This window comes from Temnothorax nylanderi, unplaced genomic scaffold (genome assembly GCF_030848795.1).
Source record: "Temnothorax nylanderi isolate EJ_2023f unplaced genomic scaffold, tnyl_v1.0 TNYL_tig0079_pilon, whole genome shotgun sequence".
Taxonomy (NCBI): Eukaryota; Metazoa; Arthropoda; class Insecta; order Hymenoptera; family Formicidae; genus Temnothorax; species Temnothorax nylanderi.
The window spans coordinates 823,884-850,946 of NW_027249141.1; the positions used below are offsets into that span (position 1 = coordinate 823,884).

Sequence of the window (27,063 nt, forward strand, 5' to 3'; positions counted from 1 at the left end):
GTATAAGCGTATTATAGATAAAACGCTTTTAACAGTTTGATTTATTCGAACGAGCTAATACAGAACTCAAAACGCCAATTTATTTTAACTCTTCCACTTTACGGTTGGTTTCATTGGCAAAACGTTTACGCAATTACGTATAAACATCATTTTGCAATTTCAAAACGGCATGCTGTACTCCTCCACTATTCTTTCCCTCTTCTGGGAACCCTCTATCCTCTACCCGACGAAAAATTTTTCATATAAAAACATATATAAATATATACAATTATATGTAAAATATTAAATATATCCATATATATTCTCTTTCTATTGTATAATTTCTGTTCATATATACAAGAAAAATAATAAAAAGAAGAATTAAAGAAAATTAATTTAGAAAATCATATTTGCATCGTTTTTTAATAAAAAGTTAGGTTTGAGGAAATAAGAAAAAATTGGCCATATATAATTATATACAATAAATGTAATAATTGTATATAAAATATGATGATGGAATATATACAGTATTGTATAATCCAATCGTAAAATAATAATACAAAAGTTGTATTCCTATTTATTTTTCAATTATTCTTATTATTTTTTTCTACGTACACGGACAGAAATTATGTCTACAAAAATAAAGAAAACATATGGGCATATTTTACATGTAATTATATATAAAATTATTATATTATACATAATTATATTTATATATATTTTTTTTTATATAAAAACTGTTTGACCGGATATATGATTTTGAAAGTTAAGACTCTCCCTAAGATATCTTTACATAAATTAAATCTCACATATTTTATTATCTTACAACGCGATCATGTCGACTTGTAATGTCAATTTAATCAAATATGGTATCTCAGCGATAATTAATTTGATTATCGAGTTATTATCGAGGTATTAGTAATAAATGCAATGATATGAAAATATGAGTCAATATTTAAAATAGCCTTAATAGTAGATCAGGTGTGTGTAATTATAAAAGAACTTATTCAGCTTATAACACAGGTGCGCTCGAACTTGAATAAATAAAATTTTTAATTTTTTGTTTACGTTAAAAATATAATTATTCTGCTAAAATAAGACAATAATCCGTTACATATCAAATGTCCGACAACGTCTTCAATGAACACTTATCACGCGAGAAGAATTAGATGCGAAATTAGATTTAGCTGTACAAGGAATAAGTAGGTCGATCTTTGCATCTTCTCATTCGAGCACATGTTTTGACATAAAAAAGAAAGCTACAAAGTACATGAAACACGTTTAATATTCTACAATATTTCTATCAATATAAATTAACTTTAATCTTTAAGGAGGTTCGATGGCTTCATCGGGGAGAGTAGTGGGACGCGGGGGTTCTGGCAACAGCGCACTAGCGTTTGAAGTAGTGGGAGAGAAGGGGATTGCTCTCTCTCTCTCTGATTGGTCGCCGCGTGTATAGTGCGTGCTGCTGTTCACGTCGTTCACGACCGTGGCAGTCTAGCAGACGAAAAATCAAACAATTTATGCTTTAATAATTAATTTTTCTACGAAATGTACGGTAACCTTCCCCTTTCTTTCGCTCATTTATTTGTAAATTATTAAGTTACATGTGCATATTTTTTTTTCCTTATCATTTGCATTTTTTCTTGCACTTATTTCATTCTGAAGGTATGCAATATATGTCATTTCCCATAAGAACCTATGTTAAAAATGCAGCCAGTTTCATGAAATTTTAATATGCTGTTCTGGAATGCAAAATAGAATTATGTGAATTTTTTGGGAATTTTTCACCGTCCCGTTTTGAAAAAAATCTACTCCAAAAATTTAAAAAGTACAATTTTTGGAGTGGATTTTTTTCAAAACGGGACGGTGAAAAATTCCCAAAAAATTCACATAATTCTATTTTGCATTCCAGAACAACATATTAAAATTTCATGAAACTGGCTGCATTTTTTTGTAGCCACTGAACCTCCTTAACTTATTTTTTGTCTCTTCTTTCTAGTTCTAAAAATTAAAGAGAGAGAGAGAGAGAGAGAGTAAAATTAATCTACATTAATAAAAATGGACATAAGACACAAGTTTATTATAAACATACATAAGAGAGAATTAATCCTATGTTTTTCGAATGTTGTTAGGAAATGAATTCGCAATATGTTTATTTAGGTCACGATTGTATAGGAAAAATATAGCGAAGATAGATAAACGATGATTGTGCGTTTTCTTCATTTAGCTTGACAAAGATTTAAAAACTATTAATAGGATACGCTTATAATATATAGTTAATTAGCGACAAAACCATTTGTCGATCAATTATCCATTGATCACAAATTTTGTACAGAAAATTTCTATACTTATCGTAATTTACCAAAAGTGCCTGGATAAATTTTTGTTGCTATCAAGTGAGCTGTGGATAATCGAAGCTATATACCATTATAACAAGTACAGATATGTTACTAATTGTAGATACTTTATCGACTATATTGATATAAATTCTGGTATTGTCAAAATATCAAAATAATATAATAATAATATCAAAATAATAATAATTCCACAAATTAATATTATATTTACATTATTTAGTTAATATTAATATAGCCTATGATATTATTAATATAATATCATATATTAATATTATATTAATAATATCATAGACGAGTCTAAATTTTAGCAGTCACGCAAACTTTTATAAAATAACAGTAGTCTTTTTAATCTTACACTTTTTAATTATCCACCTACTGTATATCATTTTATTGACGAGAACATGACATAGTACAGTTCTAACATTGAACACTAGCGTCGCTGTCGACATTGTATTATTTAGGCACAGATTACTGTGCTTTTGAGGGGCCTTTGGCTATCTGTCTTTTAGGAACGATGTGAGGAATTGTATTGTAGGTTATAGTTGTAAGACGCCTTCGTTACATGAGTGTCAAAGTGAGGTGTTTTTGCCACTGAAAGATGCTAAAGGAACAAAATTGAAACAAGAAAAATACCAATAATACGTCAATCCAACAAGTAATGCAAAATAAGAATTCTTTTTATTCATTTCTGTAAAATATAAATATCTCTATGCAATGTGTAACAAAAAATTGCTCTAATGTATATAGAAAGATTTCAAGAATCTTTCTACTAAACGACTTAATAATTCTTTAAAATTGTTTATTATTCTATAAATTTGATGTCTTAAAAAATATGTTTTTTCAATCACATTACGAGTATTAGCTAAGTTATAGAATTAATTATCTACCTGATTATACTACCAATCACAAAACACTTTGCAAATGTACTAAGTTTAAGGAATAATTGACATGTTATACTTACTCAAAAATAATCCAACTAAATAAAGTTTCTATTATTCTCAGATCAAAGGACACGCTTAATCCACTGCTTTGTATCCGAGAAAGAGAGTTTTGAACTTCAAAATCATGTCAACATTGGAGGATAAAATTTTAGGAGAGAAATTGCACTACTATTGCAGCAGTAGTTCTGGCGAAGATGAAGGAAATGATTCTGGGGATTCTGACAAAGAATGCGACAATGTAAAATATGCTGACGACACTGTACAATATACCGCGCCTTCATATTCAGAATGGGATGGGACCTCCAGTAACACAGGACCTAAAGGTGTTATAAAGGTATAATTATCTACATTTTGTGTTTATTACAATTATGGAAAAATTAAAATCTAGAAATCAAGTTCAACGCATGCATGCATACTCGTGTATTATATTTAAGTTTTATTATATATCAAATGTGTTAAACAAAAACTTGACATTGAATTCGAAATGTATTCTTGGAAGGATTGGCAACGATATAAGCAGTTGGAAGCAGAAAAGCGAGAATCACAAGAGAAGGAAAGGCTACAGTTGATAAAAAAATTGAGTCTAACGTGCCGCAGTACTTTGGATGAGGAGAAAGAGAAACTGAATGAGGCAGATCCAGAGTTGGCAGACTTATTAACCGATGAATTCCTTCTGGAGTATCAGAGACAGAGAATGAAAGAAATGCTCGCGAAAACAAAGAAACTCTACTTTGGGAAAGTTATCGATTTGGAAAATACAGATCAGTTTCTGCAAGCCATTGATGAAGAAGACAAGTCAGTGATTGTTATCGTTCACATTTATGAGGATAATGTAGCTGGCTGTGAAGCTATGAATGGATGCTTGATATCTCTCGCGGAAGAATACCCTTACGTAAAGTTTTGTAGAATTCTAGGTTTGTTGACTTTGAGATTATAAACTTAAAAATAAGCAAAATATTTTTAATTATATCTAAATTTTCAAACTGCAAGTAAACAATAAGGTCTTGTTTATTTATCTTTAAACAGAGCTAGTTTTAATTTTATTTTTAGTTTTATTATTTTATCATTTTATTATTTAGTTTTAGTTTTAGTTTGATTTTGTATATCAATATTTTTTAGAATCTCAGGAAAAGATTTGATCTTATTATTATAATACAAATATATTGTAGCAATTTTTTTTCCCCCCCAAGACAATATACTACTTTATAACATCCTTTTCCTTCAGGCTCAGTTGCAGGTCTCAGCAAACAATTTAAGAAATTTGGCGTACCGACATTGCTGGCGTACAAAAACGGACAGGTGATAGGAAACTTCGTCCACGTTACGGATCATCTAGGAACAGATTTTTACTCATCGGATGTGGAAGCATTTCTCATCGAGCATGGGATTCTTACTGATAAAAATTGCGTACCGCTTATCGTTTCAAAGAACGAAAATGGAGCTTCCAATAGCGAATAAGAAATTATCATTCCTTTTAAGATAATCCGTTAATATACTTTAATATATTTATAATAAATCGAAATAACTTGATATATTATTGAAAATAATTGAAACTTGTACGAAATATTTATTAAGAGATAATCGAATATAGATTATAAAAAAGTGCAAAAAGTATTTACTTTTAAATCAGATATATAGATATATATACACATGTATTTATATTGTTTTGATTATTAAATCCTCCCTTTATATTTATTTCACAGAACTATTTCAACATGGCCAAGATGTGTTTTTTCTTCTTTATCGCATTGCAAAGTTGCGAGTAGGTTAATAACACCTGATCGTATTCCGTATTTTTCAAATTATCGTACAGCTTTTTTAAATCTTCTTTCTGACGAATTTCATCCATAACTACTTTTAACTTCTCCTCGACTAATCGATTTAGCATTCTGAAAGCATCAACGGTAGTCGATGTTTCTTTGAACATTCTGATTATACAAGAGAGTTTTGTTATCTTTGCCTGCAACTCGGCAACCTGTGCCTGCAGCAACAAATATCCTGTCTTTTCTAAATATGCTCGGCTCACATTCTCGTATTTCAACTTGTTCCACTTGTCCATTAAGTTTATGTATTTCAACAAGTCACTTTCACATTGCAGGATCAAATCCTCAATTTTATTCTTCCATTGTACTCCTGGCACGTCGTGATATTCCAACAATTTGTTGTGCATCTTGCATTCGCTGTTCTTCGACGCTTCCTTAGCATTTCCTCCTAAGGCTTCGTATCTTATAACACACAGACATTAATAAATATTATAAAATTATATTATAAAACTTGGTTTATGTTAAGTTGATAAAATCTTTTTTTTTCTTATATAAAACAAGATACTCACTTTAACATCATATCATGTATCTTTTCTCGCAGCATTGTCTCGATGCAGCACTTCACCTCCAGTTTCTCGTCGGGATTCAAGTCACATGGTGATAAATCAATAATCCCCAAGAGCATCAATTTATCTTGCATGTGCTTCGTTGTCGAAGGAAGATGCATGTACTTATCCAGTTCGTGAATTAAGAGCAACATTCGTAATTTGCTCGCCGTACTCTTGGACAGAACATCATTGTTGCTCAAGGACGCCTTCTTCATATATTGATAGACAATATTGGTTTTGACATGTTCACTTATATTTTCCTCGCACAATACCAAAGAACTTATTGTTTTCTTGATCGCGCTTGTTTCCTGGGTTATCGCAATCCTGTTGTTGCCTCTTGTTGCACTGGAATGGTCTAACAAACTTTGCGACAAGTCCACTCTACTAATTAATCTACCGCTAGACTGCGAGATTGCTGAAATACTGGAAATATCTATAAAGAAAAGAAAACCATAAAAAACATAATAAATTTATAATATATTATCCAATCAGAGCTTTATGCATCTAATATATAAATGTGTAGACTTTAAACAGAAGTTTATTAACTAGTTTATTAACTAGATATTTTCTTTAATCATATCTCTTTAATATAACTTTTTAAAAGTAAAAAATACATCACTTACCCGATATTTGATGCAAATCGCTAAAATAACTCATACTCGATGCCCCTATTGAAGAACTTAACCACTTAAATAATAGGAATAAATACGTTAACAGTAATTAATCTTTTTTTCTCCTTTATTATAGAGATTTATTCTTTTTAAGAAGTAATATTTTTCTGTTTTAATAGTCGACAAATGTTATCTGAACAATAACCGTTTCACAAACATGTTCAAAATTCAAAATAAACATGTCAGCTGACCTATAGACTATAAACAGAGAAGCCTGAGAGAGGCCATCCCTGGCCATCCCGGCCTTTTTCGAGCCCTGTACGCTACCGCCAGTACCTCCATTTTCGAAATTGGTACTACGTAGCCACGTTCATTTTCCGACACTGCCGATAAAACATTATTTTGGTGCGCGTCCGTGCTACATCTGCAAATGTAGTAGTGCTATATATGTATAACACCAATACATTTGCAGATGTAGCGCGGACGCACACCAAAATAATGTTTTATCGGCAGCACGGTCTTGACCGTGATCGGCAGTATCGGAAAATGAACGTATCTACCATCGACATATACCTACCTACCCGAATCCCTGGCCTACCCATATACCATATGCCCGTATCCCTACCTACCTACCCATATTCCGATTTATAGTTCTAATCCATTGTCCTACCTAGAGTTCCTCTAATTAAGCCCCTTGCACAATGCCAGGCAACAGGCAATAGGAACAGGGAATAGAAATCAGAAATCATGTATAAATGCAGAATAAACAGTGACACAGGCAATAGGCACAGAGTTTCCGTTACGTTGGAAATTCTGTGCCTATTGCCTGTTGCCAACCAATCATAGCATTCGAATTTTTTAGGTTGTAATTAACGATTTTTTTGTTATTTCCTTTTCCTATTGCCTGTTGCCTGGCATTGTGCAAGGGGCTTAAGAGTTAGGACACCACGGTCTGACTCCTGATTGGTTCCGCCATTAACGGGGAAGACGTTAGTGGGAGTGAGACAAAGCTATAAGTGGGAGTGAGACAAACCCCCCGTTCCGTTTCACGCATGATGCGCGCATTGTCTATAGTAAACGTAACGTTTACTTATTTTTTCTTATCTAAAAATTTTTCTTATCTATATAATCGGTTAATTTATTTTATTTTGTTAAACTTCGCTATACCTTATCTACAGATACTTATATCTTTTATTATTTTTTAATTTTTCAATTGTAATTAAACTATCTATTGTCTATCTATAAAAAAATTATTTTCTATTTATTTTAATTGTAATATAACAAGTAGAATGTTTTTGAAATTTTTATTCTGCACGAAAAATAAAAGTCATAAGAAACTTAAGTAAAATCTTATATCCAAAAAATGTTATTCTATATTTTGTAAAATTTTACTTTAGTTCTTTGTCTACATTTCTTAATAATTTTAAAAACTAAAAATATAATTAATGTAATAAATTTAAATAATTGAATTTAGTATTGTACAAAAAAGATCATAACTAATATTGTTATATACTTGATAACAGAATATATATTTACCAAATTTAAATAACTAAATATACTTGATAACAGAATATATATTTACCTTTAACTTGCTTATAAATTTTAAGCGACTGGTATATTTCGTGTGTTCTGCGATGCAAAGAACATTAGATGCATTAACAAATAATGCACCGACATAATGTATGTGCTTATAGGTGCATTCTCCCGTAAGCACAATAAATCGATAAATAATGATGCTCCAGGATTAATTATTCAGCCTAGTCTGATCTAGTCTATCCATTTTAGAGCAACGGATCTGTGAGAAGTCGCATTTATCTATAATACTATTACATGGATAAAATACATAAATATACATCTCTAATATTGGTCTCACAAATTCGTTACCCCATACCATTATAAAAAAATTCGTCACTCACCGATCCGATGCGCAACGGGCGGAGTAATTCAGCAACGTAGCTACGATGATACTGTAACAAAAGCGAAAGATTTAAATTAAAGAGGTGCTGAAAATGATCAATGTTTCAAAAGATACACATAATTTTTACGCGCATCTAATTCATCTTTCAATTAGATTTACTGATATAATTATCTATTTTCCGAAAAAATATGTACAAAAATGAATTTTTATAAAATAATTTCTCTTTCTCTAATTATTTTTAGCTTATCTAAATAAAACGGTCGAAATAAATGGAAAAGACTATTAATTTTATGCAGATAAGAGATGATACTTACCCCAAGATTGCTCCGCCGGTGCCCGATGTCTCCCTCGGACCTCCTCCTCCTCTCAGGACGTTATAGGTCGCCTCCTCCTTCTTCTCCTCCTCTCATAGGACACTTGCGAGAAACACTCGCGGATAATGAACTACAATCGCGCGCGGACTAATTATTTTATTAGTATAAGTCTTTCGCGCGATACTGTACGGCACTCCCGTTTAAAGTCCATGAGAAGAATATTCCGTCAAGTACGCCGTAATATTCTTCAAATGGGCTTTGAAAAAGTCCTGTAGTCCGATTACTTAAACGGCATTCCCGAAGCACACGCTATTGAAATTAAATATCACACGCGCGGTACGGTATCGAACTCATAAATCTCGCGAAAGTAAAACTGCATTATTAACACTTTCCACGACGAAGAATCGTGACTGCCGGCCACTAACTTACGCGACGCGAGATATACACGAGATTATTTCACGAACGGGCGATATATCACAGCGTTCCGTTACTCGAATCACTCTCGACGCGACAATATATCACTTGTTGTCAGTCCTCTTTTTCCCTACGGAGAGAATCGGAGATAAATTACACGACAATTCCGGCACAGCGTTCAAAGCACGGCACTCGGCACGAAATAAATTAATGCTACATTCGAGTCCAGACATATTGGCGAGACGAGCACTAACGATTATCGCCCGCGAATATCACAACGAAACTAAAAATCGTTCACAATTGCCGCGTACATACCTTCGCCTCGACGCGACGTCGTCTCCGCTTCGAGCGATTCGCGCATATTCGTTCCGACAAACACTTGACTTGCAAATTGTGTATAGCGCGTACGTACTCGCGTAGTCGATTATTCCCGCGGCCCGCGGTCCGCGGAACCAGGAGCAGGATGCCAATCGTAGAAACGAGCGCGTTCCGAAAAACACGGCACAGAGCACGACGACGGACGCACGGAGCACGAACATTTCATACCTGTGCAAAATTCATCGAAAAATGATAGTGACTTCCGCAGGTGACGATACCCCGAGCGTTGACGGAAACAAGTAGTGGCAAAGCCATTCACTGGCAAAAACATCGGCCGCGCGGCGACCTCGAGCGTACGCTGCTCCCAAGTTCAACGGTCGCGCCTGATATGCTGTTTGATAGTTGGTACGCCGCCGCACCGCGTCGCCGCGGCCGCTCGCCGCGTCAGTGGCTCGGAACGGCCGAACGTGATTGGCCGGATTCGGGGGCTCGACTCGCGAGCCATCAATCGCGTTCAACTTCTCACCCGACTGTGCGGCGGCGGCGGCGCGCGCAAGCGGCGTAGGTAATACGTGACACGTTCAACGTTCAACGTCGGATCGCGAGACGTTGTCGCTCGTGTAATTCCTTTCTCGTGAACGAAAAGAATTTCGGTTACGGGGTGTTGCAAGCTGAACGTACGCCGAATATTCCGTTCCTTCTTCGTGTCGACTGAACCGAGTGAGATGCCGTCGCTAGACGAAATGAACGTCGAATGCAGTGCTGGACACGCCGTACATATCACCCTGCCGGCTGTGATTTGGCGGGTCTCCTGCAGTGCGCCGCGATTGAATGGAAAGTGAATTATATTGTACATTCTACCGGCAGGAATGCCTGGACATAATACATATACATATACATGTACATATATGTGTCATATACATATCAAAATGTCCAGGCATTCCTGCCGCGGTCAGTGTACATATGTGAGAATCAAATGAATCAAAGCGCGATACATCCGAATCATAATGGAATCGTTGTTCCGTGCGTGTCCCAGTCAAACGATAACCTCGGAATTCACGTCTCCTGTCTCCGTTTCGATTTCTTCGAATGAGTAAATCGCACGGGAAGACGCTTCAATGAATAGCTTGAACCTCTCGTTAATAAGTGCGGGAATTAATAATTATAATTAAGTGATTGAAGAGAACGATCGCGCGTTTGACGTTCGCACTTTGTTTATTGTCGCGATCGCAAACGATCGCGAACGAGGGAGCGAGCTTGCTTCGAAATGCGTAATGAATATCGAGAGTGCGAACAAGCTGAAATGTGCATCCACGAATACAATTCGATCCGTTTTTTGTTCAGAAACAGACACGTAATTCGCTCGTTCACGTAATTCGTTACGTTTACAAATGTTTCAAATTTATTTGTATGTGCTTTTTTATTCCTCCTAATCTCTGCTTCATAGAAAATTAACATTAAATTGATATCGTTTGTAAACATCGCAATCGTTCTTGCAGCGCGGTGATCACGCATACCATAAAAAAACGCTAAACCGTCGTCGTCAAGATACTTAAAAATTATAAAACATTCTCTGTTGCTTGTTCCTCAAATATTATTCGTTTTGCTTACAAAATTTTTCATAAAAAGCCTATTCCCAGCGAGAAATGACCCGTCGAATCGACGTCTATAGACGTCGAAGACGTCGATTCGACGGGTCATTTCTCGCTGGGTTGTCTCGTATTCGGATTTTTAAATTGATAGGAGTTACATATATCTTTTATTTGAAATAACCCAGGCATCACACATGTTCAAAATCGGGACATAAGACGTCTAGACGTCTAAAATACATCTTTTAGATGTCTTACGAAAAGATGGCTAAAAGACGTCTTATGTCCCGATTTTGGACATTGTGCTGTTTGGGAAGTGTGAAAGTAAAAGAAGAGAAAAAGAGAGAGAGGGAGAGAGGGCTATTAGATATTTAACATATAATATAAATATGTAAAATAAATTAACATTTATCGATACATATAAGATATAAATATTAAACTGATCCTCAATCAATTGTAATCGAGAATCCTCGAGAACGAATAGACCGCCATTGTAAAACTCTCGATTTTTCTTTTTTTCTTTTTTCTCTCTTTTTTTATTGTCTTTTTGTAATAATGAGATGTTTTATGTTTCTATTATTAATTAATGTATATTTAATAAATAAAATAAAGTAATTTTTAGTTAAATAATTTTGTTAAAATTTAGAATTTTTTTCATTTTTTCAGCCGGAGCTATTATTTTGCACATAATTAATTAACTGTATATAGATCTGTTCTTGTTCCTTATATTCTTCATTGTTCTTATTATTATTCACGATAAACATATAAAAATATAGGTCGTTGGATTCGTTTTTTCAAGCCCTATCGATTGGTGTTAGTCGACTTGCAGGGGGTTTCTAGTTAAAAAATTTGAGCCCCACTTTCCCCGAAATCCTGTACAAAAGAGTACGGTTCTATCGCGCGGAAAATCCACGTTCATCTTTCTTCTATTTCTCTCCAACGTCTAATTATGTTACGTCTATTTCGCTTTAAGTGCGAAAAGTATAGCGTAGCGCCATTACTTAAAAAATATACTTATTAGTTACAAAACGGACTAAAGCGATCGGAAGAATAATCTTGAAATTCTCGCAAACGTTTTCGTTAGTTTAAAAAACAGATGAACAGGCGATTTAAAATTATGTATGTGGAAAATTCTTATGTTGAACGAAAGTTTCCCGCTTTGCCAACTGATGCCTGACACTGTTATGCTGGCGATAATTTTTGAAGCTGAAAGGCGATTTCGATTAAATTCCGATTAATTTAATCGGCGAGATTGTTTACAGCACAATTTCTAGCTATATAGCGTGTTCGATTTATTATGTCCAGGCCGATATCTCGGAAACTATCAAAACTAGATGCATGGAGGCAAGTTATTTTTATGTTATAAAACAAACAAATACCGTTGTTAGACACAAAGAAACTTATTTAATAAATTATTAGTATTGTTTAGAGGACACTAACAAAATTATATGAATATACTTTTTCTCAAGTTTATTTATAATAAATTATCAAGTCTCTCGTATTACTCGTAAATTATTAAACCAGATGATATTGTTAAAGCGGCTAATAAGTATCTATAGATGGACCATTAGTGGTCCATATATAAGAACCGTCGATCTAATTTCCTTTTCAATTATTACTTCAGCTCCAAAGAATCCCTGCTTCCTCCTTCAACTCGGTGAGTCGATGGTACATATACATACACTGAATTATTGTAATAGAAAAAAAAGAAAGAAAAAAACAGAAGACAACCGAAGAACTAGCCGTTGATGTTTTGCGCAAAGTATATTTAAGTCTCGATTTAAGTATTCCAGGACAAATTAAAATATTAATGTCGTATAAGAACTCGTGTCAAATGGCCGAAGATAATATAAAATATGTGAATTAGAATTGAATAAAATAACACGTGTTGCTTAAAAAATGCGCTTATTTATTTATAATTTCAATACGTACTATCCTCTATACACACACATACATATATATGTAAACTTATTTTTACATTAAAAACTATACAGTTTAGAACAAATTTATGACGATCTTATACTATAGTTCTATATCATACTTAAACTCTATATATTGATACTTTATAAAGAAAGAAAAAAAAATAGAAGACAGCCGAAGAACTAGCCGTTGATGTTTTGCACAAAGTATATTTAAGTCTCGATTTAAGTATTCCAGGACAACTTAAAATATTGATGTCATATAAAAACTCGTGTTAAATGGCCGAAGACAATATATAAAATGTAAATTAGAATTGACTTTACACTATATACCATATACTATACTTATATGTATACATGTATATACTATTTCTCCTACTTATCTAAAAAATATTAAATATAAATAGTTGTATAAACAGTATTTATATCTATATATATATACACACATATAATAGTATATAGTGAAATCAAATCCAATAGTTACTCCCACTGTAGGATTTGTTCCCACCGATTTCGATTTTTTTTATTGATTTCTTCCAACCGCTGACAAGAAGAAAATAATTTGAAAATGGTAGGCTTATTGACTAAACCTCTGCGTTCTCCATCGATTCTGCAACAAAAGCCATGTATATTATTATTTAGATGCTTAGCATCAAAAATTAAATTGAAATGATTTAATTAGGGTGAGGGAGGGGATTTTACTCTAATCACAGCTGTGTTGCAAGTCTGACAATTAGTCGGCGCGATAGTTATTATGATTGGAAAATATCTATTTAAATTAAAAAGAAAATTAAAAATAATTTAACGCGAACATCTTGTTGCGGCTCTGCGATCTTTCGTTATATATATTTGATTTCTAATCATTTGAGCTTATCACGATTATTATATTATTATTACAATTTTCCAATCACAAAGAGAGAAATAACATATAACATTTTATGATGCTTGCAAGAGATGTAAATATATACAAATTTCGATAAAGAATATGATAATATATGATAATATAGAGTAAGTCGGGGAAAGATGCCAGTTAAGAATTATCATAGATATTATAGTTAAGATTTATTATAGAAATATGAACAAACCGATAGTCATAATGGTTTCGGAATTTTTGTAAAATGATACTTAAACTTTTATTACATAACAGTGCTGAAAATAGCCACCCTAAAAGTTATCATTAAAATGCTGTAATTTGATTATATATGTTTATCCCAAAATGCAAAATTGGCATTTTACCCTAATGACGAGGAGAAGATGCTACCTCTAACTCTTCACACACTGTCATAGAAGAAATGGCTATTCGGGTTATGAGACAGCCATTTCACGTGGTTTCAAAATATGTTAAATAAGTCGATCCACTTTCAATGAAAAGAAATGATGAAAAATCTTAACAAAGATAAGAGTAAAATATTATAAGAAGTCTACTCATCACTTGATTTGAAAAAGTCTTTTTAGATTTTTCCGATTTAACACGATAAAATTGGAAAAGCTTGCATGTTTCACTCACTGTATAAATAATCTCACGTTAACAACTAGAAAACATTGCAATCTATCGAATAATAAACGAAATATTATTTCAACAAAGTAGCATGTTCGACTTACTGGCATTTTCTCCCGCGACTTACCCTATATTTTAATAGAAAATGTAGCGCACACTTACATCCACCAAATCTTAAGGTTTCGTAAATTTTTTAATTTTGTGAGGGCATCAATTCCTCGCGGTGTAACATGACCGCGGGATAAATTTAATTTTTCCACTTCTGGACACGAATTTTTTAATTCCATTAGAAAAGCCTCTAGACATTCTGGTCTAGACCACCAAAACATAGGGCCACCCAAATTTAAGTTACGTATCCCGTGATTCCTCTGCAGTATTTTGCAAAGAGTTTCAACTTCTATAAACGTGAACTTTAGGTTTAAATCTTCCAAACAGTCTAGATTTTCGAGATGCAAAAATCCTTCGTTTAGGTGATCACAATCCATAAGAGCACTAAGATCCAATACTAAAAAGAAAAAAAAATATATATATGTATTAGTTATATATAATTTATTTGTAATCCTAACATTCATATTTAATTTATAAACTTACCTTTCAATTTTTGCATACTTTTGAAATTTTTTCTAGGACAGAGTCATCAACAAATGGGCAGTTACTTAATCGTAAATGCGTTAAACGACTGCCACAATTATCAAGAAATTTTACGAAAGTTTCAACAGAAATGTCGCTTGATTTTAGATCCAATTGTTTCAAAAAATGACATCTGGATTCAAAGTAAGGTATAATACTATTATAAGTATTAATACGGGTCGATTTAATGGGTCGTAAATTTCTTAATTTTAAACATTCAAACAGAGCAGGGTCCCTTGTCAAGTTATTGAAGCATTTATTTACTCTGCCCATACGGCATAACGACGTCACATCTAAGTTTGTTAATATTTTCAGTAATATGTCATCCTGCAAAAGATAAAATATAAAACTTTAATTCATGAAATTATAACATTATAATAAATATTATTACGAGAAATAGACTTCTTTTAATATTTTAAACTTACAGGAAGATAATCAAAATTGCCATACGATTGCTCCTTGGATTTGTCGGATACATTTTTATAATCAGATGTTAAGTTGTACATAATGTCCTGATGATAAGAACGTTCGCAGTTGTTGTCTAATAGATCAATTAATCTCTGTTGATTATTCGGAATAATCATTTTTTTTGTCCCAATTAATTGGACGGCATCTAGCTGTGTGCTGTAGTCCCATAAGCTGTTCATAAATTTTAATCTAATTATCTTGGTTCTAAAGTTGAAAGACTGTAACGGCGGTGAAAATATTCGCGATGTCGAAGGTACAATCTGACGCCGGCGCGGTTTAGCGGTCCATAACTGAAACCACCGTCCATCAAAATCTTGCGCCCAAACTTCAGTTACGTAGCCAGGATTATAAACTTCATATATAGAGATTCTGAGTGGATATACAGCCTCCTCAAACTCGAGATCTTTAAAATAAAACAGTTAATTATGATCTTTTCACAAACGTATATCTTTTTTAACAATGTATTATTTATCAATTCAAATATGTTACGTACCAATATAGTTACAGTGCATAGTGCAATCATTTTGTGGTTCACTGGCTATATGAGTTTTTTTCTGCCATGAAGACGTTGATGAAACATCATAACCATTAGTTTGCTGTATTAAAAAGAAAAATGTATAAAAAGTGGAGAATATCAAAATTTTGTAACATAAAGTTAGATTACGATTACTTTCTACAAAACAATAATGGATAATATCAGGAGATATATATATATATATATATATATATATATATATATATATACCATGACAAACGCTGGTGGAAATTCTCCATAGTTTGGATACTTGTGAGGTGGTCCAATTATCGCATCTTCTGTATCCAGTATGCTTCCAGTGTTTGTACCGCCATACTCTACAGCAATGCAATTGCTCCTTTTCGCGAATTGGTAAAGGATCTCATAATTCTCTTCTTCCACTGCTTTGTTGACTTTATTTACGTAGGGATGTGTGCAATCAACATTAATCTCGTAATATCTCAACATCTCGTAATATAGTCGAGAATCTCGTCGAGAATAGGATGTTATATTCTGTTCCTGAAAAAAAAGATGAAAGATATGGGCTGCGTTCTGATATTTACTGCCAGTTCTGAAAATCTACATATATGTATAGTTTCCGTCATGTACACTATGTGTAATAATCTTTGAGCTTCTTTTAGCATATGTTAAAATGTCATATTATATAATATATATCATATATCTATATATTGTAATTATCCTACAAAGATTATATCTAATTATAAATCTATCTCCTTGCTTTCATGCTATAAATACTGATAATGATCAGAAATAATCAACAGAAATCATCAAAAATAGGTCATCAAAAATAAGTGACGAGCGGTGATCATCCCACGAATGACGAGGATTATATAGCCTCCTCTGGGTTCCCGCTGAGAATACCAGTATTCTCTTGTTGCTCGAGACAGACGGTGCTCCTTACGAATGGGGAAGGATGACAATATCTCCATCCTTTGTGGCGGGAACCCAGAGGAGGCTATATAATCCTCGTCATTCGTGGGATGGTCACCGCTCGTCACTTAATATTACCATAGATTTTATGCTGAAGATGGTCCAAAAAGGGACCGCAACGTTCGAACATTAAATACAGAATAAATATATCTTTTGCATCGTGAACAGCGAATGGCTTTTAATTAGCCCGGTTTCCTTCCGATTGGATTTCGGCAACAGAGCCTTAACTCAACGATTGTATTTTAAGTTTCAAAACTTTTTGTTAATTTTTTTTATTTTTAAATTGTTTAAACAATACTAATTATTTAAATAACAAAAAACCATGCTAAAACTGTTAACGGTAATCCTTTCTAACATAGAAAACATTTTGAGTTGTTTGATATACATGTGTGGCGATTATATCGTCATATAACCGCCGAAACAGCTCGAATCGAAAATAAGAGGTAGCGAAGTAAATAGGAAAAGACGTTAGATTGGGAAAACAGAAACATAGGTAACAATAAGCGGGAACGTACAGGCAAGACATAAACAATAATCAATAACATGAAATTGATTAAAGCATGACGAGCGACTCCTCGAAGGACATGAAGTCCAGAGAGGAGAGAACGACAGCGAGATTTCGGGGACAGAGAGGTAGACATTCGGCATCGTGACTCGCTAGCATACGGACGTATCCGCGGAATTGTACATACGCTGAAACTTGTGGGATTAAAGACTATATTAAGATACGAACTCGAATAGATTACTTGCATTCTCGACCTATCCCCAAAGTGGTGACCCCGACGTGATTGCGATTTGACATTTTTATTTTTTTTGACGAGCGAGTCCAGCCGAATCCGTATACACTATACATATAATTATTATAAGTAAATTCGCGTGTGGAGTGTAATGGTGAACACGCGCGATGGAGCCGAGACGGCAGCGGCGCAGCAAGCCGTAGATCAGCAGCCGAGACTTCCGTTGGCGCAGCAACAACCGTTGCAACCGAGGATGGCGGAGCAGCAACACGGCCTCCTGGTGCCCGGCCCCGAGGTGAGCCGAGTAGGCATGCGAATGCCCGAGTTTACGCCGGCGGATCCTGAGCTGTGGTTTAGTATCGTCGACAGCTATCGGCCCGCGATATACAATGGAAGTGCACGACATTATAATAAATCCGCCCGCGGAACGAGCGTATGAGACATTAAAAGCCGAATTGATTAAGCGACTTTGCTTGTCGCAGGAGCATAAGACTCGTAGGCTCCTCGAGCATGAAGAAATCGGCGATAGAAAGCCGTCGCAATTTTTGAGACACCTCCGTGGTCTCGCCGGAAACGTGGTCGGTGACAAAGTGTTGCGTACGGTTTGGCTCAGTCGTTTACCGGCATACATTCAGCCGCACTTAGTGACGCGTACCGCGGATACAAGTGAACAATTGGCCGATATCGCGGATGCGATTGTAGAGGCAACTCGGGCGCCGGCGTTCCAGCAGAGACGGCGAGGTCCACAGCGCTCACGGGCCAGAGCACAAACGACTGACTTGGCTTCGGCAGATGCGAAGTTAGAATTGCGATTTGCGCAACTACGACTGGCGATGCAGCAGGAGATGACGGAGCAGTTATCGGCGATTTGCAGATCTATTGAGGCAATTGGCGAGGTGCGATCTCGCGAGGATCGCGACGACGATCGACGTCGCTCGCGCCCGCGTTCGCGTTCGCGATCGCGCCCGCGTCCGCGGTCGTTTTCAAGAGATCGCGGGCACGAGTCAAACGGACTGTGCTATTACCATTGGCGATTCGGGCCAGACGCGACTAAATGCAGGCCGCCCTGCTCGGCGCAACGACAGGGAAACGCCGTGACCGGTCGTTAGTGGCGGCGAGCGATTCGGGATATCACACGCTTCGCCTTTTTGTGACAGACAATGTAACGAAGATGAATTTCTTGGTGGACACGGGCGCGAACCTCTGCGTGTATCCCCGGCGGATGATTCGCGGGCCACGACGGAGGTCGACCTACGAATTATCGGCAACTAACGGTACTACAATCTATACATACAGGACAGAGACATTAACTTTGAGTCTGGGACTGAGACGTGTGCTACCGTGGCGGTTTGTAATCGCGGATGTGTCGAGACCTATTATCGGTGCCGATTTCCTCGCGCATTACGGTCTTCTAGTGGATTTGCGAAACTCGCGTCTCGTGGATCAGGTGACGAACTTGACGGCGCTCGGGCGTTGCGTCCGCTGCGATGCACCCAGCGTGAAGACGGTCGCGGGAGAGACGCAGTACCTACCACAGGCTGCTGGAGCAGTATCCGGACATTACAAGGCCAGAAGGACGACCCAAGGAGACGAAGCATCTCACACGTCACCATATCGAGACGACGCCGGGACCACCCGTGGTATGCAAGCCGAGGAGGCTTGCGACGGATCGGTTGGCGGCCGCGAAGAGAGAGTTCCGGAGGATGGTAGAGTCGGAGTCGCGCGACCTTCTAAGAGTTGCTGGTCGGCGGCTTTGCACCTCGTGCCAAAGAGAGGAGAGGAATGGCGAGCCTGTGGAGATTATCGACCATTGAATGCGCGAACGAAGCCGGACTCTTACCCGGTGCGCCATATACAAGACTTCTCGCGGGAGCTGCGAGGGAAGAAGATTTTTACCATCATAGATCTTGTCCGGGCGTATCATCAGATCCCGGTAGCGGAGGAGGACATTCCAAAGACTGCGATTACCACGCCGTTCGGTATGTTTGAGTTCCCGTACATGTCATTCGGATTGCGCAATGCGGCGCAGACGTTCCAGCGCTTTATCGACGAGGTGCTGCGCGATTTTGACTTTTGTTACGCGTATCTCGACGACATCCTCGTCGCGTCGTCGTCCGAGGAGGAACACGAAAGACACTTGCGGGCGCTGTTCGAACGGTTGCGGGAATACGGGATCGTGATAAATTCGGCGAAGTGTGTATTCGGTCGGCCGGAGGTAGAGTTCCTCGGGTATCTGGTGTCCGGTGAGGGAACGCGACCGCTGCCGGAGCGAGTTAGAGCGATCCAGAAATACGGGTTGCCGAAAACGGCCAAGGATCTGCGGAGATATCTCGGCATGATTAACTTTTACCGACGGTTTATACCGAAAGCCGCCGAGACCTTGGCGCCGTTGAACGACCTTCTCCACGGTAACGTTAGGGGAAAGGCGGCGATAGAGTGGACACTGCAAGCTCGACGGGCATTCGAGGCGTCCAAGGAGGGCTTGGCGCAGGCTACCCTCCTGGCGCATCCGAAAATCAACGCGGAGCTCGCGCTGTTTACCGACGCGTCCGATCATAGCGTCGGAGCGGCGATACAGCAGCGGGACAAGGACGGCTGGGATCCTTTAGCTTTCTTTTTAAAAAAACTAAGCTCGACAGAGACAAAGTACAGTGCGTTCGACAGGGAGCTGTTGGCCATATACCTCGCGATACGGTATTTCCGGTACATGCTGGAGGCGCGCATATTTACTGTGTATACTGACCATAAACCTTTGATTTTCGCATTTCGACAGAGACCCGAGAAGAGCACGTCACGCCAGTTTCGTCACTTAGATTTTATCGGGCAATTTACCACGGACATTAGACATGTGTCGGGAGAGGATAATGTCGTGGCAGACGCATTTTCCAGGGTGGAAGAACTCAGCTCACCCATGGATTATTTATTTAATGTATCTTTTATCTCATTGTTTGATATAGGTTATAGCGGTCTAACAATAAGTTACACAAAAGATCACACAGTGAATAAAAAGAATTAATTATCTACCGGAAATTTAACTCGAAACTGAATCAAAAAATTAATCAGTAAAATTAATTTCTATCGATTTTCATACTACTTACTGTTTAACAGCAAGGCAGTTTTGATTTTGTCCGTATAGAATGAAAAAATCATGAAAGAAAAGAAATGTTGGAACACGTGGTTAGCACATACTATTGCATACTATTTCTATAGGTCCACACAGTACTGTTATTTCGTGGACGTCGGGACCCCCCACCATCTGGCACGGACGCGTGCACACAGCAGCGAACAGCCGTGTACGTGTGCGGCGACTGTGTGCTCGGCGTTCGGCTGTGACCGGACATGGGTCTGTGCGTTGAATAATTTTCTTAAAATGTACTCACTCGTACGTATAAACGGTCGCCACTTCGTTTTAACTACGATTACGAAGAACGCTGATAGGCCCGGTTGACTTCCGGGAATACTTCCTCTCGATCCTCAGCTTCGTCGCACTTCCGCTGCGATAATGCGTTGTTCGTGTGAAAATCGATATATTTCCGAAAAATGTTCACTTCCGCATGTTAATAAGCTTGTAATTAAGCCTGCGGATAACGGTCGCGGCCGGATACTTTCCCTACTCGTCGGATGTCGAACGATTATTCACGGATCACTCAGATACGCGACGTGGACCCGATGACGGTTCGGCAGGAAAAGACCATCTAATTTCGATAATATATTATTAATCTTGTCGTACGGATCGCGGTCGTAGCCGGGAACGATTCCTCTTTGCCCGATGTAAAACACAATACACGATTCCGAGAGATTCCGAAAACGATGTGCACACGGCAAAGGTTCACGAGGAAAAGACCTCGCTTCCCTCCAAAACATCTCCCACCTCGGGCCCAGAGTTGCCATTTCCTGAGCCTGGTAGCATTCGGTCGCATGTAGAGGGGATGGAGTGGGGATGGCTCTCGTGAGTCACGTGACGGCCCGTGACGCACACAAGCCACGTACCGTGTACGTGTGCGCTCGTGGCTTCGGCCAACGTCGTGCGATTCGTGCGAATAGATCGAGACAGACATATGACTGTCTGTCTCTTTCTTTCCTTCGTGCCGCTCGAGCGCGGCGCTGACGATACGTTCAATAAAGAAAGAGTTAACGAAATCCACATTATAAGTAATTTGTTTTGAACAGTAAAAATATTTAGATATACATATTCTTTGTACATAATATATTTTTTATATACAGTATATAATAAAATTATAAAAATCCTAAAACAAAAAATAATGAAATGCCACTCTTGGCCAACGTGTACGTTTTGTTTAATGCCATATTAAATATATTTTAAAAACATTTTTTAATAAAAATTTTGAAAACATTTCTTAATAAAAATGAAGTAATAATTTTTTAATAAGTAGAATAACTTTTTTTAAAATTAAGATCGATATTTATATCTCGTATTTATATTACATGTACAACGTACATGTTGTTGCTCGACGGAAACCGCGAGAAGGTGGTGGTCTCTTCCGTCATGAAGTTTAAACAATTGTTATTAATTAATAAAAAATTTAATTAGAAAATTTTATAATTGTAACGCACACAAATTATTGCACACAAATATATTCAAACATAATATTAATACAATATATACAATACATACAACATATTACAATATAATACAATATATTAAACAAACATTGTTTATACTTCCTATTCACTGAGCTCTCCTAATATAGATAAAAAGTTAAATTAAAAAAAAAAGAAAGTTATTGCAAATTGCCGCATATTGCACATAACATGCACTTTCGTCACGCGGAACCGCACGCAACCATAATTTAAAAATCTCAATATCCAGCCATCCGTAATTAAAAACTGGCTTACTTATAATATATTTGTGTGCAATAATTTGTGTGCGTTACAATTATAAAATTTTCTAATTAAATTTTTATTAATTAATAACAATTGTTTAAACTTCATGACGGAAGAGACCACCACCTTCTCGCGGTTTCCGTCGAGCAACAACATGTACGTTGTACATGTAATATAAATACGAGATATAAATATCGATCTTAATTTTAAAAAAAGTTATTCTACTTATTAAAAAATTATTACTTCATTTTTATTAAGAAATGTTTTCAAAATTTTTATTAAAAAATGTTTTTAAAATATATTTAATATGGCATTAAACAAAACGTACACGTTGGCCAAGAGTGGCATTTCATTATTTTTTGTTTTAGGATTTTTATAATTTTATTATATACTGTATATAAAAAATATATTATGTACAAAGAATATGTATATCTAAATATTTTTACTGTTCAAACAAATTACTTATAATGTGGATTTCGTTAACTCTTTCTTTATTGAACGTATCGTCAGCGCCGCGCTCGAGCGGCACGAAGGAAAGAAAGAGACAGACAGTCATATGTCTGTCTCGATCTATTCGCACGAATCGCACGACGTTGGCCGAAGCCACGAGCGCACACGTACACGGTACGTGGCTTGTGTGCGTCACGGGCCGTCACGTGACTCACGAGAGCCATCCCCACTCCATCCCCTCTACATGCGACCGAATGCTACCAGGCTCAGGAAATGGCAACTCTGGGCCCGAGGTGGGAGATGTTTTGGAGGGAAGCGAGGGTCTTTTCCTCGTGAACCTTTGCCGTGTGCACATCGTTTTCGGAATCTCTCGGAATCGTGTATTGTGTTTACATCGGGCAAAGAGGAATCGTTCCCGGCTACGACCGCGATCCGTACGACAAGATTAATAATATATTATCGAAATTAGATGGTCTTTTCCTGCCGAACCGTCATCGGGTCCACGTCGCGTATCTGAGTGATCCGTGAATAATCGTTCGACATCCGACGAGTAGGGAAAGTATCCGGCCGCGACCGTTATCCGCAGGCTTAATTACAAGCTTATTAACATGCGGAAGTGAACATTTTTCGGAAATATATCGATTTTCACACGAACAACGCATTATCGCAGCGGAAGTGCGACGAAGCTGAGGATCGAGAGGAAGTATTCCCGGAAGTCAACCGGGCCTATCAGCGTTCTTCGTAATCGTAGTTAAAACGAAGTGGCGACCGTTTATACGTACGAGTGAGTACATTTTAAGAAAATTATTCAACAGCACAGACCCATGTCCGGTCACAGCCGAACGCCGAGCACACAGTCGCCGCACACGTACACGGCTGTTCGCTGCTGTGTGCACGCGTCCGTGCCAGATGGTGGGGGTCCCGACGTCCACGAAATAACAGTACTGTGTGGACCTATAGAAATAGTATGCAATAGTATGTGCTAACCACGTGTTCCAACATTTCTTTTCTTTCATGATTTTTTCATTCTATACGGACAAAATCAAAACTGCCTTGCTGTTAAACAGTAAGTAGTATGAAAATCGATAGAAATTAATTTTACTGATTAATTTTTTGATTCAGTTTCGAGTTAAATTTCCGGTAGATAATTAATTCTTTTTATTCACTGTGTGATCTTTTGTGTAACTTATTGTTAGACCGCTATAACCTATATCAAACAATGAGATAAAAAGATACATTAAATAAATAATCCATGGTGAGCTGAGTTCTTCCACCCTGGAAAATGCGTCTGCCACGACATTATCCTCTCCCGACACATGTCTAATGTCCGTGGTAAATTGCCCGATAAAATCTAAGTGACGAAACTGGCGTGACGTGCTCTTCTCGGGTCTCTGTCGAAATGCGAAAATCAAAGGTTTATGGTCAGTATACACAGTAAATATGCGCGCCTCCAGCATGTACCGGAAATACCGTATCGCGAGGTATATGGCCAACAGCTCCCTGTCGAACGCACTGTACTTTGTCTCTGTCGAGCTTAGTTTTTTTAAAAAGAAAGCTAAAGGATCCCAGCCGTCCTTGTCCCGCTGCTGTATCGCCGCTCCGACGCTATGATCGGACGCGTCGGTAAACAGCGCGAGCTCCGCGTTGATTTTCGGATGCGCCAGGAGGGTAGCCTGCGCCAAGCCCTCCTTGGACGCCTCGAATGCCCGTCGAGCTTGCAGTGTCCACTCTATCGCCGCCTTTCCCCTAACGTTACCGTGGAGAAGGTCGTTCAACGGCGCCAAGGTCTCGGCGGCTTTCGGTATAAACCGTCGGTAAAAGTTAATCATGCCGAGATATCTCCGCAGATCCTGGCCGTTTTCGGCAACCCGTATTTCTGGATCGCTCTAACTCGCTCCGGCAGCGGTCGCGTTCCCTCACCGGACACCAGATACCCGAGGAACTCTACCTCCGCCGACCGAATACACACTTCGCCGAATTTATCACGATCCCGTATTCCCGCAACCGTTCGAACAGCGCCCGCAAGTGTCTTTCGTGTTCCTCCTCGGACGACGACGCCGACGAGGATGTCGTCGAGATACGCGTAACAAAAGTCAAAAATCGCGCAGCACCTCGTCGATAAAGCGCTGGAACGTCTGCGCCGCATTGCGCAATCCGAATGACATGTACGGGAACTCAAACATACGAACGGCGTGGTAATCGCAGTCTTTGGAATGTCCTCCTCCGCTAACCGGGATCTGATGATACGCCCGGACAAGATCTATGATTGGTTAAAAAAAGTCTCTTCCCTCGCAGCTCCCGCGAGAAGTCTTTATATGGCGCACCGGGGGTAAGAGTCCGGCTTCGTTCGCGCATTCAATGGTCGATATCTCCACAGGCTCGCCATTCCTCTCCTCTCTTTGGCACGAGGTGCAAAGCCGCCGACCAGCAACTCTTAGAAGGTCGCGCGACTCCGACTCTACCATCCTCCGGAACTCTCTCTTCGCGGCCGCCAACCGATCCGTCAAGCCTCCTCGGCTTGCATACCACGGGTGGTCCCGGCGTCGTCTCGATATGGACGTGTGAGATGCTTCGTCTCCTTGGGTCGTCCTTCTGGCCTTGTAATGTCCGGATACTGCTCCAGCAGCCTGTGGTAGGTACTGCGTCTCTCCCGCGACCGTCTTCACGCTGGGTGCATCGCAGCGGACGCAACGCCCGAGCGCCGTCAAGTTCGTCACCTGATCCACGAGACGCGAGTTTCGCAAATCCACTAGAAGACCGTAATGCGCGAGGAAATCGGCACCGATAATAGGTCTCGACACATCCGCGATTACAAACCGCCACGGTAGCACACGTCTCAGTCCCAGACTCAAGTTAATGTCTCTGTCCTGTATGTATAGATTGTAGTACCGTTAGTTGCCGATAATTCGTAGGTCGACCTCCGTCGTGGCCCGCGAATCATCCGCCGGGATACACGCAGAGGTTCGCGCCCGTGTCCACCAAGAAATTCATCTTCGTTACATTGTCTGTCACAAAAAGGCGAAGCGTGTGATATCCCGAATCGCTCGCCGCCACTAACGACCGGTCACGGCGTTTCCCTGTCGTTGCGCCGAGCAGGGCGGCCTGCATTTAGTCGCGTCTGGCCCGAATCGCCAATGGTAATAGCACAGTCCGTTTGACTCTGCCCGCGATCTCTTGAAAACGACCGCGGACGCGGGCGCGATCGCGAACGCGAACGCGGGCGCGAGCGACGTCGATCGTCGTCGCGATCCTCGCGAGATCGCACCTCGCCAATTGCCTCAATAGATCTGCAAATCAATACGCCGATAACTGCTCCGTCATCTCCTGCTGCATCGCCAGTCGTAGTTGCGCAAATCGCAATTCTAACTTCGCATCTGCCGAAGCCAAGTCAGTCGTTTGTGCTCTGGCCCGTGAGCGCTGTGGACCTCGCCGTCTCTGCTGGAACGCCGGCGCCCGAGTTGCCTCTACAATCGCATCCGCGATATCGGCCAATTGTTCACTTGTATCCGCGGTACGCGTCACTAAGTGCGGCTGAATGTATGCCGGTAAACGACTGAGCCAACCGTACGCAACACTTTGTCACCGACCACGTTTCCGGCGAGACCACGGAGGTGTCTCAAAAATTGCGACGGCTTTCTATCGCCGATTTCTTCATGCTCGAGGAGCCTACGAGTCTTATGCTCCTGCGACAAGCAAGTCGCTTAATCAATTCGGCTTTTAATGTCTCATACGCTCGTTCCGCGGGCGGATTTATTATAATGTCGTGCACTTCCATTGTATATCGCGGGCCGATAGCTGTCGACGATACTAAACCACAGCTCAGGATCCGCCGGCGTAAACTCGGGCATTCGCATGCCTACTCGGCTCACCTCGGGGCCGGGCACCAGGAGGCCGTGTTGCTGCTCCGCCATCCTCGGTTGCAACGGTTGTTGCTGCGCCAACGGAAGTCTCGGCTGCTGATCTACGGCTTGCTGCGCCGCTGCCGTCTCGGCTCCATCGCGCGTGTTCACCATTACACTCCACACGCGAATTTACTTATAAAGTATATGTATAGTGTATACGGATTCGGCTGGACTCGCTCGTCAAAAAAAATAAAATGTCAAATCGCAATCACGTCGGGGTCACCACTTTGGGGATAGGTCGAGAATGCAAGTAATCTATTCGAGTTCGTATCTTAATATAGTCTTAATCCCACAAGTTTCAGCGTATGTACAATTCCGCGGATACGTTCCGTAT

At 38.8% G+C, this 27,063-nt stretch overlaps 3 protein-coding genes and 2 pseudogenes across 3 annotated transcripts; 2 read left to right on the forward strand and 3 right to left on the reverse strand.

Moving 5' to 3' along the window:
• Positions 1-2,742: 2,742 nt before the first annotated feature.
• On the forward strand, positions 2,743-4,935 carry LOC139774346 (phosducin-like protein). Its single transcript, XM_071709554.1, has 4 exons — positions 2,743-2,994; positions 3,342-3,614; positions 3,780-4,194; positions 4,506-4,935. The coding sequence occupies exons 2-4, from the start codon at positions 3,405-3,407 to the stop codon at positions 4,736-4,738; spliced, it is 858 nt and encodes a 285-aa protein (XP_071565655.1). The 5' UTR covers positions 2,743-2,994; positions 3,342-3,404; the 3' UTR covers positions 4,739-4,935.
• LOC139774345 (uncharacterized) lies at positions 3,694-6,523 on the reverse strand. Its single transcript, XM_071709553.1, has 3 exons — positions 6,275-6,523; positions 5,613-6,084; positions 3,694-5,505 (listed from the first exon to the last, which is right to left on the reverse strand). Exons 1-3 carry the CDS (start codon positions 6,306-6,308, stop codon positions 4,986-4,988), a joined length of 1,026 nt encoding a protein of 341 aa, XP_071565654.1. The 5' UTR covers positions 6,309-6,523; the 3' UTR covers positions 3,694-4,985.
• Positions 6,524-14,826: 8,303 nt separating this feature from the next.
• On the reverse strand, positions 14,827-16,357 carry LOC139774348 (F-box/LRR-repeat protein 4-like). The gene is made up of 4 exons (XM_071709555.1): positions 16,076-16,357; positions 15,824-15,926; positions 15,288-15,733; positions 14,827-15,189 (listed from the first exon to the last, which is right to left on the reverse strand). Exons 1-4 carry the CDS (start codon positions 16,310-16,312, stop codon positions 14,827-14,829), a joined length of 1,149 nt encoding a protein of 382 aa, XP_071565656.1. The 5' UTR covers positions 16,313-16,357.
• A 1,189-nt stretch (positions 16,358-17,546) lies between these two features.
• Positions 17,547-18,641, forward strand: LOC139774329 (uncharacterized; annotated as a pseudogene).
• Positions 18,642-25,880: 7,239 nt separating this feature from the next.
• Positions 25,881-26,840, reverse strand: LOC139774350 (uncharacterized; annotated as a pseudogene).
• Positions 26,841-27,063: the final 223 nt, after the last annotated feature.